Source organism: Cygnus olor, chromosome 1 (genome assembly GCF_009769625.2).
Source record: "Cygnus olor isolate bCygOlo1 chromosome 1, bCygOlo1.pri.v2, whole genome shotgun sequence".
Lineage (NCBI taxonomy): Eukaryota > Metazoa > Chordata > Aves > Anseriformes > Anatidae > Cygnus > Cygnus olor.
This window is the reverse complement of record NC_049169.1, coordinates 6,683,095-6,701,214: the sequence shown is the minus strand read 5'-3', so window position 1 is coordinate 6,701,214 and position 18,120 is coordinate 6,683,095. Positions and strand designations below refer to the sequence as shown.

The 18,120-nt window shown below is 39.5% G+C and overlaps 1 protein-coding gene across 1 annotated transcript; it reads right to left on the bottom strand.

The window, feature by feature from the left end:
- Nucleotides 1-238: 238 nt before the first annotated feature.
- SEC61A2 (SEC61 translocon subunit alpha 2) lies at nt 239-15,705 on the bottom strand. The gene is made up of 12 exons (XM_040547339.1): nt 15,531-15,705; nt 14,357-14,424; nt 10,447-10,512; nt 8,688-8,766; nt 6,055-6,186; nt 5,800-5,909; nt 5,034-5,187; nt 3,948-4,108; nt 2,675-2,872; nt 2,263-2,454; nt 2,032-2,108; nt 239-1,335 (listed from the first exon to the last, which is right to left on the bottom strand). Exons 1-12 carry the CDS (start codon nt 15,535-15,537, stop codon nt 1,149-1,151), a joined length of 1,431 nt encoding a protein of 476 aa, XP_040403273.1. The 5' UTR covers nt 15,538-15,705; the 3' UTR covers nt 239-1,148.
- Nucleotides 15,706-18,120: the final 2,415 nt, after the last annotated feature.

Here is an 18,120-nt window from a genome sequence, read left to right as displayed (position 1 = left end):
AAAAGCTAGCAGTTCCAGGTGAGCAGAAAACCTCAATGATTTTAAGGGGAGGAAACTTGAGATTTATTTTTTTTTTCAGCAGCCTTAATTATATTCTAGAAAGAGAAAGGGTAAACAGGAAAAAAAAAAAAAAAAGAGGCCTTACAGACCTATCTCGCTAACAAAGCCTGTTGGAAATTACTAAGAACTGCATATGAATTATGTATCTTGCACAGAAAAGAGACAGGAGAGAGCTTAATTAAATAAGTTTATTGTCTAACGTTTACACTTGTTACATTGCCGCTGTAAAGTGCGACAACATAAATAGATTTTCAGCAGGAACTCCACGTTCCCCCCCTTTCCCTTCTATGAACACTGCTTTAGGAACCAGGCCTTGCTCTTTAGACTCACGAAAGCAAAGTGGACATGAAGTTTCAGTGGCACAGTTTTCACAAGTACATGTTTCAAACAAAACTACCGGGCTGACTTGCCAGCGTGACAGCAGCTATCACACGCTGTCTCACAGGAAACCCAGGGCAAGAAAGCAGTGCCCCAGTCCTCGTGATGCAGCAAATCCGCCACCAAACCAGTGCACAGGTGAGATGAGTATCAGTCTCTGGTAAAAACGTTTGCTCGTCCACCCTTAGAGCTAAAGGAAAGGTGCCTGGGTGGAGGCACCGCAAAGGAATAAGGAGTGCTGAGTTCAGTGACGGGGAAATGCAAGTTAAAAAAGTATAAAAATTAATGTAAAATACAGGCTACAAATCAATTCCATTAAGAATACTGACACGTGGCAATCTGAATGGACATTTCTTTTTTTCCTATTAAGGACTGGGAAATAAATTTAACATTTTAATACTGTGCAAAAATGTTTACCAATATCGAACTGATACACTTTACCATCTCACTGTAGTGTTTCAACAGCAAGGTAGATGAATTGGTTTCCAGCATTACAGGCAACACTAGATATACTTAAACGAGATAATGTAAACTTTATTCTTAAGGCAGCTGGTACTGATGCTGCACACAGGCATGGCTCGATGCCCGTTACATTAACGGGACACGGAGCACTTCAAAACAAGTAAAAAGAAAAGAGCATTATTGGACTAAGTGACGCATGTTGTCAAAATACTTTCCCTTTCACACAAAACCATGAAATATTTGGACATCTAGAAAAATAACGCGCCTACTCCTCCAACTTCTGCTTGCTCTTTTACAAATATTTCAAAATACTGATAAATAATGGTGACTGCAAGCAGAATGCCAGTGCCCGACCCAATGGCTCCTAGGAAGTCAGCTAAAACCGAAAGGGCGCCGATGCACAACCCACCAAATGCAGCTGCTGTCGGGATGTACCTGTAACAAAAGAAAGTATTCGTCTTGACACGTTTTCCTGCAAGGGTTCTAGCAATACATCTACTACTAAAACAACCAACTCGGATATTTAGAGGTGAGTTTAGCACTTCAGTTGCAACTCTGTTGTTACATCTTACCATCTTCTAAATCGTATCTGCACATTGTAGAAACTAAAATAAATATTCACTGCTAGGAAAGCTGCATAAATAATTGATCACTGGCAAAGCTTTTTAGTTAACAGGGTAACTTTTTTTTTTGTTATATGCATACTATGTAACCTCCACAGGACTGAAACCAATGACTTAAATATGCAGGGACAAACCTGCCGTGCAATCCACACCTGCACGCTTTGCGTACTGCATCAAGTACCACTTCTGTAGCGTCATCTTAGTTCAGAAATGGTAAATTAAACACCTGGGAAAATCAAGGTTTCTTCCTTTTAAAAACACATTAGAGATTCAACCCAAATTCCCTCCTTATTCTGCTTACACAAATATTCTACAGGTTAGTCTCTCACCCACTGCTACATAAATCTTTTGCATTACCGGGACAGAAGACAGCTGAATGGGAAGGATCTTGACATTTGTACTGGAAACAATCCCTGATTTTTCCGAGCGTATCTGCTCTAGTTGACACCTTCTCAGCACTCTTCCCCACCCAGCAGAGCAGCACAGCTGGAGGTCAGCACTTCCTCACCTGTTAAGCTCGTGAACCATTGAAGTGTCCCTGTGGCCTCTCATCACCATTTGCTGTTCTTTGAGTTGCTTGGCAACCTGCGGAAACATGGCTTTATGAAACTGCCGCAGTGTTTCACAGTCATCTGGTGTTTAGTCAGAGCAATAACCGATCAGTCAGGAACTAGTCGGTTCTAAATTAGAGGCAGTGTTTGAAAATACAATCATTAGGCACGTTTAGCAGAACACCTACGTCTTTCGCTGAGGAACCAGACACCTCAATCCAAGTCTTCGAGAAGAACGCACAGGATCCCAACATAAAAATTATATAAACTATGACATGGACGGGATCCTCAAATATCGCACCCATGGATTCTGGAGGGGACAAGTAGTAGCACAGGCCACCAACAGGGTAAGAACGAGCAGGGCCACCACCACTGACATCCTGTGAGAGGGGAAGAAAAGAAACAGTTAGTTCTCACAGACCTCACCTTCCTATCCTGTGTTTACAGAGGAATTCCTCTTCAAGGTTTAAAACAGCTTTTCCCTACAAATGTTAGGAAATAAGCATTCCAAATTTCTGCTGGTTAAATACCCAAGTCTCACCATAAAGTACTAGAGATATGTATTTATATATATTTTTTTTTAAGTGATAAAATACTTACTGCCCACTGTCCTAATAAGTTCACCAAGAAGTTGCCACTAAAACGAACAGACAACATCTGGGAAATAACATAGAGGTTCGACACTAAGGCAGACTGCAGAATGATGGGAATGTTGGAGGTATAAAAGAGCTTGATAGGATAGCTGCTGTACTGTCCGCGATACCGTGCAGACTTGATCGGTAAATCAACACGAAATCCCTACAAGAAAGAACACAAACGCATCAAGTTTATTTCTAAGACAGAAATCATTCCTAGTGTGCCTAAAAGCTATCCCTGAAGATATCTGCTAGATAAACAAGGAGTGCAAACTCGAGGACAGTAAAGCCCAAAGGCTTTCTGCTGCAGCCTGCACTACAGATTTTAGGGATTTGTAAGTGTTACTGCTTGGTCGCGTTACATTCTTTTTATATAAACATTCTCTCTCCAATGCTAAGTAACATTCCTCTAAAATACACTTACTTTATAGAATATGGTTTGATAAAACCCTTTAATGGCTTTTAACTTAACTGGTGAGCATCAGGAGACTTACATTTGCAAGTCCAGCCTTTCTGGGGTGGGCTCCTATCTCAGTAGGCCCAAAAAAGCCACATGAATTTGAAAACCACAGAATTCAAGTGTTTTTTTTGGCAGCACTCACTCACAACAGCTTGAAAAAAATCACGTTTTGGAGACACCCAGAAAACAAAACAAAACCAAAAAAATAAATAAATATATATGGGTCTATTTTAGTACCCATTTTAGCAAATACTCAAATTTAAAAATAAACAGCTAAGTATTTCAAGAAAATCTGGGGAAGTGGGAGTGCAGGGGGGAACACGACACAATCTATTAACTACACAGCCATTTCCTGAACAAATCTGTATCATGCATGCCCCAAAGAAGCAAGGTTCTCTAGCTGTGGCCAAAGGTGTTATTTTTTAACTCAACTACGAATATCAAGGACATTTGTTGTGTGATACAACCACTGCAGTTCCAGAACCCATTTTTAGTACAAATACTCTAACAGCCCGTACGGTATCTAACAGAATGTGAAATCACATCACTGCATACGGGTATGTGTGGCTATAAAGTTTAACAGCTGTACTGTCACAGAGGCACCGTACAGTACTGAAGTAACACTATTCAAATAAAAGAATTCCTTACTCAAAGCTGAGATAATTCAGCTATTGTAGTTTTGCAATTTTTTTTTCCCCCAGCGATTGCACTCTCTGAAGTCCAAGCACTTCTACCTATGCAGTTTCACAGAGCTACTATGAGAAATTTCTCATTTCACCTGAAAATATATGACAACAGCAAACACAAATACTGTAGCAATCAGATTCATGAGATTGGGCAAATTCTGTCGGTAAAAAGCCTCCCGCAAAGCACGGACTTTGTCAGTTCGCGTAGCCAGAAGATGAAACAAGGCAATCACAGCACCCTCAAACTCTGTTCCTACAAAAAGCAAAAAAAGAAAAGAAGTTTTAAATGGTACATTTGAAACAGATTTTAAAAAATCTTCACAGCTTTCTTCAGGAAATTTAAAAAGTGACATGTCTAAAATCAGATTCAATAGGACATAAATCCTCTTACAAGAAACATATCACAATACAGTGTTCTAATTCACAGAAGGGAGAATAATCAAGATCATTCTTGGTTAAGAAAAAGAAAAAAAGGTCTCACACAAAAGAATCTTTTTTTTTCTTTTTCTTTCTTTCCTGGGGGTAGGAGGAGGATTGGAAGGAAGAAATAATAAAAGAGGAGAAAAAATAGCTTTAGAAAAGCAGTAATAAACCACAGCAGAGAGAAATACTGGAAGTCTGGTGAAAATGAGAGCTAACTAAATCCTGGCTCAGAATTTAAGATAATTAACTAGATTTCATTAATCTAATTAACTTCCTGACGCAAACACAGGATGTATCTTGACTTGGTATTTCCAGAGTCTCCGGACAACCAGATATTGGCTGAGGAACAAACAGATGGCAGTCTCTGAAGACTCAAACAAGCTTTAAGTAATTTGGAGGCAATAACTGTGACAGTAACCTATAGCCACAAACAACAGTTGGATCAAAACCAACTCCCCTGAACATACAGAATCTAATCTCTCTTCTATTTCTTCAAAACAAGTTATGCTAAACCAAGGCTATTTCAATCTGGAAATCTAAAATCTTCAGTCAAGGGGCTATAGCTCCTATCTTAACTACTGAGATTCAAATCAGCAAAAGAAAACTCGCGGGTAATTAATTTATCTTCTTGGAAGTCAGACAACATTCTCATCGTCAATGTTTGACAATTTATTTTAGAAGCTACAGCTGATAAAGCGTATGTATAGTATAAATCCACTGAAACACGTTATAACTTGTTGTAATAGCACCCATACCTCTGCCGGTGTTGATGGTAGTGGGACTAAAAGCCTTCCAGACAATGGTTTCACAGATATTGGTGGCAATAAATAGGGAAATACCGGACCCCAACCCGTAACCTTTCTGTAGCAACTCGTCTAACAGCAGCACAATCAAGCCAGCAACAAACAGCTGTGGGAAAAGAAACAAAACTGAGCAGAAACAAGAATGAATCAAGTTAGGAATTACAGATTAATTACCTCCTTCAGTTATTTTCATCATGCTGGAAAGTGATCTTTAAGGCTTTTTTAACCTAAATACCATTCACGCAGTATTTCTGCCCTCTCACGTACACACCTGCACATCTCACCTGGCAATAATCTCTGTGACTTTTCAACACTGACGCAAGCAAACGGACTACTCAAAAAGCACTTTTTTTCCAACGAAGTGTTTAAGTCTGAGAATCTACTGATTTGCTTTAAAGGATAATGCCTGAAAGTCCAATCTTTACTCTTAAGTGAGAAGTCCTCTGTGGTACTGAACAGCAGCTGCTGCTTTCAAAATCTACTAATTTCTACATTTGGAATCAAGCAGCCACTCCTTATCTGAAACATTTGTGATATTAATTATCCTGACTTTCTCCTCCTTTATGGAAGATGTAGGAATTTCTCATATACAGACAGCAGATATGAAGGATGGTGCTTCCTAGTATTAATAAATAAAAGGCAGCAGACAAAGATTTTTCCTTCCAGCCATACCGCATCTAACCAGTTTAAGTTACACACAAAATAGCTCATTACAAACCTGAATTATAATAAGAAGACAAATCCCAGCACCCATTTCAGCAGGATCTCCATACATCCCAGTCATAACATAGACAATGGCTTGCCCGATGGTAATAATCATCCCAAATACTAGAACAGGAAAGAAAGCAAATCCTTTAAAAAAAAATCTCCTGGATTCACCTATCGAAGAAATTTCACATCTAGTGTCATTTATGCAGACTGCTTTCCCAAGAATAAAAAGATGTTCATTAATTTTAATCAGAGCAGCACTTACATTTCTGAGCCCCATTGAACAAGGCTCTGTCTTTTGGCGTATCACCAACTTCGATGATCTTTGCTCCAGCTAACAGCTGCATGATCAAACCAGATGTCACGATGGGGGAGATACCCAATTCCATCAACGTACCTGACCAGGAAGAAAAACCAATAAAATTGCGATTCAAGCATCTCTCCTAAAGGATTATACACTGAGGATATTAGGCCTGTTGAAAAACTTCTGACCTACAGGGAACATTTTTCATAACCCTTCAAATGGATATTCCAGTACAGGCATAATCAAAACAAAGACCATCATCTCCTCACAGAAGTGTGCTGTGTTAAAAATTTGTAAGCTTGAAGGCAGCATGACAAACCTATGTAGCTTTTCACCTTAAATATCTTTGTGAAACCATGTGAATGCTACAGGTCAACACACACTGAAGCTTAGCAGGTTACAGAGCGAGCTTTTTGGCATGTCGTATCAAGGAACCTTTCACCAGAAACCATCTTCTCCTTGGTTGTTTATTCAGTCACTGCTTCAGCTGTTACATTTTACAGAAGTTTAATTGGGAAAACCACAAGAAAGATGATGCAGATCCACAGAGCCCGCCAACAGCACTCTCCGAATCACTACCTCTAGTTAAGAGCACAGAAGTTTAGGATTAAACCAGTTCTTAACAGAACAAACACATCATTAAGATGTTCCACGCTGCCACCTCACCTACTGGTGCAAGGTATCAATGTTCAACTCCAGACAACTCAAACAGGAAAATATAACTTTGTAAGAGACTAATTCTGCAGCATATAGGTTTATGTTCCAGAAAATCTCTCTGTTTTCCCCCCAGTCACTTAATTTGGTGTAATAAAAACCGAGGCATTGTAACATTGCTTTCACCCTCAGTGCCACACGCAATAACTGACCTACCACCACGTACTTTAATTCAGATATATTCTCAGCAAGGTCTTGTTTAACTACTGATATCTGCTTGAATTATATTACTTTGTGGTATGGGAACAGAACTGAAGATACTCAAAGCAATTAAACTCAGAAAAATAACCCACCTTTTGCCTGTAAAATATACTCTCTTGACTATACAAGAAACATCTTCCACATCACCTTTTTAGAGCAAGAGTATTACAAAGAGATCATTTTTGAAATTTAACGTAACCTTCAGTTCATACCAGAAAATCTTCTCCAGTATGAAAATGCTGAAGGTTTATTAAAAAAAAAAAAAAAAAAGCTGAAAACCTGGATGAAAATTAAGAAACAAACTACCAAGGGCTGAATCTTCCCACGTTTCTCAAACTAGAACCTTAAAACTAAGAAGAAAAAAAAAGTTTGGGTAAGGACACGTTTTACAAGTTTAATATTGAATTAAGCCAGACCAAATTACTTCTTAACTATCGTTTACATGAACGCTCAAGGGATACAAATAATGCACATTTTTTTCTGACATTGTCAAAATATCCACCAGAGAGATTGAAAGGAGAATCAGCTCACAGTTTTTCAGTGTGCTTTACATTTAAGTGCCATTCTGCTCTCACTTTTAGCACAGTAGTGTTCCATCATAAAATTACCAGAAAATTATTAATAAAAAGAGTATTTAGACTTGCAAAGTCTCAATATGAATCAGTGACAGGGGATGCACGGTCTGTAAGGTCTTGAGGAAGGTCAAAAGAACTAGAAATGGTGTATTCATAGCTGATCAGACTAGAAGCTCATGTTTTCTCAAATTCCACCTCTGTAAAGGGTCCCTTCTCTGGGGGATGTATCAAGCTGTATTTCCCTTTTCCCATACATATATTAGGAATTCGTTCAGAAACTGCTTCTGGCAACTTCTGCCACTAATTGTAACATGCTGCTTAAAAATACCACGGGCTGCCCCTTCTCTTTTACGCTAAAAGTGCCTCTCCACACCTTATGAACTCTTTTATCAGAGACCAAGATTTTAATAACGATTTGGGAAAATTAGGATGTCAAAAACTTTAGCCTTTTACCTCACATCCTCCAGTGACATCTAGTCAGTTGACTTAGGTGTAAACTAACTTTCCCTTTCCTGTTTTTTGTTGCCTTCACAGTCTCTCCAGTCTTTTCTTGGCCAGTTACCATTCTGTTTGGGTAGTGACCTCATTTGTAGTCACGCTTGCCAGGTCCTAAGTTTTAGACTTCTAGCATTAGTTTAAATCTTTTATGTATTTGTTTGGGCTTCGTTTGTCTATTCTACAATAAATTACTTTGCGTTTCCTGAACTACAAGCCTAATCATCTCTTCCCTTAGCTTTCCAATCTATCAAATCACCCATAATGACTCAAGGCATTGCGAGGCATAACTGCTTTGCACACAGAAGGTATTTTCTTTCTTAACTGGCAGGGGAAAGGACTTGATGTCCCATACATTTATCAGGAAAAGACTTGGAAACAGAATCATCCCAAAAGCTGAGAGTCAAGATGAATCTCATTTACACATCAGAGGGGACCCCATTCCTACAATGAAGTATGTCTCGGGTATCAGTCAGTTATTCTGTGTTAAGAACCTTACAAAGTGTTTCCACACGACACCTGGGTTCTACGAGATTTAACAGCCACCCATTTTCTTCCCCAGTCTGTTTTATACCGATAAAAAACAGAGAAAAGAAATAATCTACTAACCCCTGTTTGACGCAAGAATGACTCGCATCCAATAGAAAGGATCTGCAGAATCTGATGACATGATTCCAAACAAAGGTATCTGTCAGAGCACACAGCAGCATTAAACACATATACAAAGAAAGCTTCCATTAACCCAAGAATCTGAACTTGTAATGATTCAACTGTTACACTCTTTAGTATAACATTCTTTTTTTTTTTTTTTTAATTAAACCAGAATGTACAATAACAGAGATACCGAGACCATCTATTTTAATCCTCTAACTGGGGTATGACTCAGAGGACTGTGCTATGGAACCTAAGACCCCTTCTGCAGGAAAAAAACAGAACTCCCTAGAAAAAAAGAGTCAGTGCACATAAGCTAGATTACTGAAGCTGAAGATGTAAATGGCTGTTTTAGGCAATTATGGAGTACTACAGCCCAGGTGGAGGGGGGAAAGGGAAAAAAATATAAGATAAATAGGTTAGATACCACAAAATATTAACAGAATGGAGGGGAAAAAAAAAGGGGGAAAAAAACCCTGCGATATTCCATTTCTTATTTCAGCAAGAACAATGGAACAAACTGTAGCCAAACTTCTTTGAGAATACAGAAGAAAGGAGGGTTGTTGTTGTTTTTTGTTATTATTTTTAAACAGCCCTAAACAAAATTTATTTTCAGTACAAATTAAAGATCAAGCATAAATTACAACATAAATATCTTCCTCCATCAAATTTAAATATTCAAATTCTACAGCTGGGAATATGTTTTTAAAATATCCTATATGAAAATGTCAAAGTTAGCCAAGTTTATAGAAAACATCTTAATTATGCATCTATTTAGCAGCTAGAAAGCACAGATAAACTACATGTTCTTCTATCTCTAGTATCCTTCCTGCCTCGTCCACCCAAAAAGTAGACACGTATGCGAGCTGCGGTTTAGCCTTTCAGCAGTCCTTCAGTGTTGTAAACATCCAAGTTATAAACTGCTGCCACAGAGCCTGACTGGGATAGAAGTTCAAGTTAATAAATAAATAAAATATAACTTAAAAAGCCTAGGCCTTAAGATGTCTGGTTCATCCTAATGATCTAAGAGGCCTAACAGTTCTAAAAAATCAAATAAATCAAGTAATGCGTGGATTTTCTGCAATATGTATTCTTTAAAAAACAAAGCTCTCCATTCATAACCCTAGTGCAGGTTTCTAAGAATTCCTGCATTTATAAATATTAAGGATCATGTAAATGTTTACAAAGACCCTGAGGGAGGGAGGTTAGCTAATATCTTCAACAATATATTCAAAAACTCAAGTTCTAAATGTCAACTTCAACACCTCAGAAAAACATTTCCCCGCAATCTTTACAACTCATTAGCTTGCTCAAGAGGAATCAGGTAAAAGCAGTCACCTCTAGCTCATTTTCAAACTTGTTACTGCTAAAATTTAAATTTAGCTATGAACAGACAGTAAAGAATGCATAAACTTGCTGCTTAGGTTACTCAATGAATAATTAGCTCTGCTGTTTACCCTGCAGCCAGTATCACCATTTCATAGGATATTTCACATTTAAAAAAATTATTTCAGATTAAATAGAAAGCATTAACTTCTAAAAATATATCCATGAATAACAGTGGAATAGTCTTATTCTTTTAAATGAACTTGCAATCCTTAACCACAAAAATACATAACTGAAGCTGACAGGTCAACATGAACAGAGAAAGTCTCAGTTTTAGCATTCTACATACAGAATATCTCCTTTCTGAAACGCAGAAAGTATCAACACCTACCTGGCAGCATACTAAGAAAATGAAGAGTGTAATAGCTGTCCATAGCACCTTCTCTCTGAACTGGATCTGAAGAACAGATTGGAGACAGAGATTATTGCGCTCATTGTAGTTAAGAATTTTCACTCCACTACCACATTAGTGCTGGTCATCATTCAGAATTAGATGTGAAGACGTTGAGCCAGATGGCGTCATTTCTCATCAGAAATTATTTTTAATATGATTTCAGAGTTTTTAGAGACAGTCATGGGCTTCTGGGTAGTCAAAGAGAGCTTACATGGGATCTGGCAGACAGCGTGCCTGGTATTTGGTGAGTAGAACATGTTTTATATATAGTATCCTAATACAGGGGGTATTTACAGAAAAGCAACAGCACGGCTAAAAACATGAACATACCAGAACAAACATGAAAGATTAATGCAAAAAAACTTATCTGCAGTGATTTTATCTCTAGGCTTCAACAGATTGGAGGTACAGTTTTGTAAAGCTGAAAGTTAAGTGACTAAAAACCAGAAGAACCATTAGTTTTGGACAGGAATTCAAACCATTCAGAAGGCAGTTCGTCAAAAGGTGCCACAGGAAGCTTAAATTAACCATTGCAATCACAGACACAGACTACAACGCGATTTTAAAGGATCTTTTTTCCCTCTGAAGTATTTCTGTCCATGCAGATTAGGTATAATTTTTAAAAGACTGTCAGATTAATGATCATCAGTCACTAACGTATTGAGGACATTCTCAGGGCCACAACTTTGAGGCAGAATACTGTAACTACTGCCATGAGCAAGAAGAGAAGAATCACAAGGTTTACATTTGAACCAGAGTTTTTCTCAAAGCCTGAGAGAGAAAGAATGCATTTGCAGAGACCAAGAGAGAGCTAAGATTCAGCGTTATGTTCAAATTCCCACCTCTCCTCCACGGACTGTAAACCCTGGGAGAAGCGTGTTCTCTGCAGACAAGAGCACAGCAGCTACTAAAACGAGACATGAACTAAGATACGAGACAGACACAGCAGAAGTAAGAGATTTCCGCCTCCAACCACTGAATCTGCCTGTAGAGAAGTAACAAGAGAAAGGATCAGTGCCTAGTTTTATAGGCCCTGAGCACCCAAAAACAAGAAGCTACAAGCTGAGGCAGCAGGGCAGCTTCTCAAACAAAAACTCGGAAATAATCCATATCTTTCTAAGTGAAGACATGCACTTACTTTGAAGCAAAATACTTCCAGTAATTTAATGTATTTACTGATACAGACTCACTGCTAAAAGAGGCCAGATGCTAAAAATACATGCAGTACAAAGTTAAAAAAAGAAAAATAGCGACAGCAGCAAATAAATCCAGTGTCTTGTGTTAGATCTTCTGCAGTGCTGACCCACTTTACTAAGTGCTGTTTGGATTTTATACTTCAGCTTTTAAGTACAGAGTTTTAAAACAAGAAGAACGAGCAGCACTATCTCTGCAGCCCAAACTTAGCTTCTGGGGTATCAGTCTCTTAAGCTGTGTAACTGCCCAGGCTCTCACTTTAACTATGGTGAACATGAGCATTAGAGAAATTCTGCAACATTCAAATCACAGTTCATTCACAAGGAACAGTCCCTGTGATTCAAAAAGAAAAAAAAAAAAAAGAAAAAGAAGGTATCTGAATCTGCATGCCAAGAACGGCAAAATACCAACTGGTACCAAAATATTCCGGCCACAAATGATAACAAGCACAAAAAGAGTACATTTCATCATCTGATCAGATTCAACTGGACATTTTATTCCTTTGACATTTTTCTCACTTACAACCTGTGAAAATAAAGGGACTTGAGCATCATCATCTTGGTGTTCTGAACATTGTGTTCTACTTCGAAAAAAATCTGTGCATATCAGGGTAATACGAACAAATGCTACTAACTACAAAAAGCAGCACTTGCTTCTGGTAACCAGCTTGGCCTAACAACAAAAGCAACACTCCCCAGTGACAGCAAAAGCCCACTTCCCTCATCAAAAATAATGGAAAAATGGTTCAACGGGAGCACATCTGAATCAAAACTTCATCTTCACTGGACAATCAATACAAGCTAAGAGAAGAGGACTTTTTTTTTTTTATCTCCATTTCTTGTCCTGCCCTTAACCAACCCACTAAAATCATTACTGATTATGTTTGCCCGTAAGAGTTCACAAGCAAACAATAAATAAAAAAGAATTACAGTTATACAGAGTGACCTAGGTCTCTTAACAGACTAGACACAAGCAAGGAACATAACGTAAAACGCTCAAATGACTCTTCAGTCTAAGAACGACGTTCCCAAGTATGTTTTTCACTTCAAATCTGTACAAAGCTGGCAACCGAGAGTCACTGCCTAGACAGTGACCTAGATAGTGAAAGAGACAAAGTGACCCAAGCAGCAAGGACAGGAATTTCAGCACCTCCCTGGGCATCTTTCATCAGCTGATGGAGGACACGGACAAATAAAGTCTCTCTTCCTCTCTGGCAAAGAGAAGGGTAAGAGAAAGAAGCCAAGAGAAAAATCACAACTGTTGCTGAGCTTTACAGAAACCTCAACATCTATAGATTTATCTTAGCTTCCTCTTCTCATCTATTTCATTAGAAAAAATGGGATAGGCAGATATAACCAACCCATCAAAGATATGCCATAAACCGGCATGAGAAGACCGCACTAAGGTTCACGGCTGCAGAAACACAGCACTCAAACTTTCTACTCGAAGCGGTTGCATCCTGATCTGAGCACAAGGTCTGGCTCTGGAAACTCCTGTTCTGAAGATGCCTTTGTCTGATATCAGTTGTTTGGAGACCTGTCCTGAGAGGGAAAGATGCTGGGAATCAGCAAGGAATGACAGACAGGGCGAACAGACGGGATAAATCCCAATCTTCTTAAAAATCAGTCCCAGAGGGGGATAACTGGCAGTTTTTATCGCATCTTTTCCATCCAATCCAGCACATTCAGCTATGGTGACTAGAACCAACATCTCTTCATCCAGTCCTAACCCTCGGGAATCTCTCATCAGGGTAAGAGGATTCTCCGTGCTGGTATCATACTTGCAGCTATGTATTTTCTTTTAAAAATAAAAATCAACGTTTAGCTCTTACCTAATATTCACTGGCATGAACATTCCATAAATTTGCTGCTCTAATTAGAACCTTTGTCACCTAGGCAATACATGAGCGCTTGAGTATCAGAAGTTAAAAAAACATTTTTTTTTGACAGGGCAGGTCTTTCTGATCCTTCTGATCTGCAGAAATTAACTAATTTTGATCTAGAAAATAGGCAGAGAACCAGAGGGTTCTAGGGCTATGGGATTAGGTAGGTCAGACATAAATGAACTCAGTTTATTGGTTTCAAAACAAACAAAAGTGTTACATCCAGTAGGTGAACAGGGAGCAATTGCATGAACTTTATCACAGATCACTTTCCCACCTCATCAAAGGGAAATGGTTATTGGAGTAGGAAACGTTTTGTGTTGTAGGAAAGGAAGTACTAAATGTGAGGTTCCTGAATTCCAGCACAGGCCTTTTAAAAGTAATACCTTAGCCAACGCAAAGTCTAGAAGTGTCACCAGGACTTAAAGCCAATACCAACAGTGTTATCCACAGGAAAAGAGCTTGAAAACTCTGGTTTGGTGTTATATTAACGTAGATCCAGTCATAGGGAGCTGAAAGTAATAAAGTTCGTCTAGAGATAAAACATTTAAAAAGAAGAGTTAATACAATTACCAAATGGAACAACTTATCAGAAGGCAGTTATGATTTTATCATTGTGTTAATCTTTCACCTTAACATGGATTTCCTCTCCTCCAAAGAACCTACCTACTTTAGGGCCCACTGTCTGTGTTAGCATTGTAGTGTGTACTCGAATGGCACAACAGTCTTATCTATGAACCAGTAAAAGTAAAAACATAATGTGGCACTCACCTTTCTTTCCGGCTTCTGGATTTCAGGTAAAACCGCACAGAATGGCTTAATAACTTCCAAGAATTTAACTGTTCCAGAAAAACAAACCGGAAAAAAAAAAACAAGAGGGAAATATTTTAACGAACTTACATGAATTTATAAGACTTCTTATGACTTTATCTATCTTCTAGGGAAAAAATAAAATGTGAAAACACTTTATAGGGCAATTATTTCATCAAAACATACTCTAATTCAAGCTTGAAAAATAACTTCCTTTTCTTGAAGCTGTTGAAAAATGGGTAAAAATGTGGAAGAGAATCCTTATTTAACACAGATTTGGCCCATCCTCTATTCCTCTAATCATTTGTGGGAGAAGTAACACCGCATATATCACAAGAAGTGAACTAAACTATATTCAATTTAAAAATAAATGGAATATATTCCATATATATGGAATATATATATTGGCCTGTGCCTGTTAAACACAGCAGCAAAGGATGCTAAACAGTACCTACACAGAGACCAGTACCTTGTGGTTTACATGTGCATGTAGGTGAGAGAAAAGAAAAAAAAGAACTCAAATATTTTTAGAAACCTTAAATCACTGCAACACCTATTGTGACCAGAACTTTGTGGGATTTTACTTTAACTTTTGGTCCATCTCCGCTCACAGCTTCTCCTTTAAAAACACAGAAAAGCTCAGCAGTTTGAGCTCTTTTTCTGGAAAATAAAAATAAATAAAAAATAAATCCAGAACGTACAAAGGTGGGCAATTTCCCTGCCAAAACCTGCACGGTATCCCCAGCGCCCCCCCCGCACACACATTTGGATATCCACCAAAACCCACCAGAGGCTCCCCTTCCACCAAACCGCACTCGTTACGCTGCGGACCGAGGTTAGGCAGCTTTTTGGGTCGAAATCCCATGATTTATGCTCACACTCCCGGCTGGGCCAAGCTTCTCCTTCACCCCCCTCACAGCTCATCCCACAGCCTGGCTTCACGCCCCATGGCGAGCCGGGGGGGAGGGGGGGGGGCGGCATAAAAACCCACCCCAAAAAGCTCCGACCACCCTCTCCCTGCCGGTGGGCGCTACCGACGCCCCCCTTCGTCCTGCCCGGACCCCCCCGGGCCATGTTCTCCCCTCAGGGGGGCAGCGAGGAGGATCCCCACGGCTGCCCCCAGCCCGCTACTCACTGCCCATGGCGGCGGCGGGGCCGGCTCTGCCTCAGCCGCTGTCACCGCCGCTCGCCCTCCCTCAGCCGCCGCCGTGACGTGAGGCCGGGCGCAGGGCTCCTCCCTGCTGGCATGGCGGCACCCGCTCCTCCTCCTTCTCCTCCTTCTTTTCCTCCTCCTCCTCCTTCCTCAGGAGCCAGGGGAACGGGAGCGGAGCCGGTTCAGGTCCCGTTGGCGGCCGGGCTAAGGCGGCGGCGCCTCACGGTTGCCCCTACCCGCCTGCCCCTTGAGGCGAGGAAGCTCTGGCGCTCGTTTATTATTGCCAGTTTCTTCTGAGTTTTGGGGTTGCTTTCCTTGGTGGTATATTTCCTGGGTCAAAGCAATACCCAGCTGGTAAATGCAGCGGTTTGTTTTCTGGAGTGAGAGGCTGCTGCTTGCAGCCCAGCCTGGCTGCATCTCTCTGCCGGGTTATTGAAAAGAAATAAAGATTAGTGGCGTGTGCCTGCTCTGTCTGACTGGTGCCCCAAGTCACCCACATCCCAGTTTGATAAAATCATGGGTATGTCCCTGTTTGATAATACCACAGGTATGTGGGTAAATTGACCCCAACATCTGAGAATATCTGGAGTGGGAATAGGTATCACAGAAACCTGTATCAGACCTTCTAAAGGGCTTTCATTCATAATAGGTGATGGTCTATAAAATGATGTTTATTAGAATTTATTGCAGGATTTGTGTGTGATTTAAAACAGTATTTGTTCTTCACAATTAACTCACCCTACACATGGGTTTGTGTTCTTCCTCAGGGCATGGCTGGTGTTTCAGGCCACGTCCTGTGTAGAGAATGAAGGCTCCTTCCCCAGCCTTGAATCCATAGCTTGGATCCCCCAGGAAGAAACCCCCTTAATCAAGACCTTGCTACACTATCTTTAAGGAATTTTGTTCGATAATCACCCTCAACTAAAATCATTTACTAAGGCTTTTTCATCCAGTTTGCACGGTCATATTACTGAGTTACCCTGTGACAACTACTTTTTTTCTGTAGGTTCCTGAATAGTCCAATAAGTGCCCATCATTAATTGGCCTTGTGTCTTACTTGTAGATGCCAGGGTTAATAGCTGAGCTCCAGGCAGTTTCTTGCAGTTAACCTGTGTTCAGATTTTTAGCCACACTGAAACATTCCTTAAATTACAGGTCCTCCCAGCTTCCTCACTCACAGCAAGCCTCTGTACCTGTAAGTCACTGGCCCCCGTTTTGATGATTGATAAAAGATCCAGGAGGTTTCCTCAGTCTGTACTAACAGATACACCACTGCAGGTGTGCTGAAGGAATATTACGGCATCATCGACAATGGGTTCCCAGTGACTGAAGTTTAAAAAAAAAAAAAATACAAATTTGCTTTCTTTGCTCATTCCGAATGAATACTTCTGGGGTGTTCAAAATTGTAAGCCTTCAAATTTCAGACTGTATTTATTTAAAATCTAAAATAACATCACTTACTAAAATATTTATTGTAACGTATTTATTTTCTTGATGTTTTTTCATCTTTAACTGAGTTACCGCTGTCTTTAATGAACTGCTCAACCTAACATCTCTTGCCTTCAATGTCTTTTCTTTTAGTCTTGCAATTCCACCTGACAATCCTGAGCATGTATCCTTAACTTCTACATTTCATCCCGCACACCACAATGCACAAGTGCTGTAACACTTCAGATGTTGGGGTTTAAAGGTTGGACCGGATGATCTTAGAGGTCTTTTCCAACCTAAATGATTCTATGATTCTATGAATAGAGAGATTACAGCAAGAGTCCCACCAAACTACCTATTCTTCAAGTGGGAACCAAATCCTGACCATTTTCCCCCTGAAGAAGAGGGTGCTACATGCAAACGTTTGTTTTTTCCTACGGTATATTTAAATAAAAGTTGAGCTACAATTTCATATACTCTTAACAGCATACAAAAAAATGGCAAGCTGTTGACTGCTGCTCATGAGAAAAGCCATGCTTCTAGGAAACTTACTACCAAGGATAAGAACATGTTTTAGAAAAAGGGGAAAAAAGGCAACCATACTCAGTCACAGTTTCCAAGCCCACACACAAAAGGAGTCTGAAAAGAGTGGGAATTAGATGCAAAGACTATGGTTTTTTTTCTTCATTGAATGGCAGGGATCCAGAGAGCTTCAATGCGTAGTTTTTCTGTTGCAGCATTTCATAAATTAAAGTGAAATCCTGCCTTAGAAGTTATGGACATTATTTGTAAAGCACATTCAGGATGGTAAGTCATTTAAATGTTAAACTATTGGTCTACCCCCAGCAAAGGTTATTTTATTCCTTCATAGGGAAGGCTTCAAATCAGCAAATAGGAGACCATGATTTTAATACCTGATCGTAGTCTGGTTCTCTATTTCAGTTTCCTGAAGATTTTCATTAAAAAAAATAAAAAGGTAACAAATAGATCGGAAGGTAATAAAACATAATACTTTTTAAAATACACAAATTTGGGAACCAATCAATGTTCTCACAAAATTTTGAAATGTGCCACAGCATTAAAAAGAGAAAGCTTTTGTCTGCTGTCTGCATTTTGGGAACTTCTTCGCGTGGCTTGAACATCA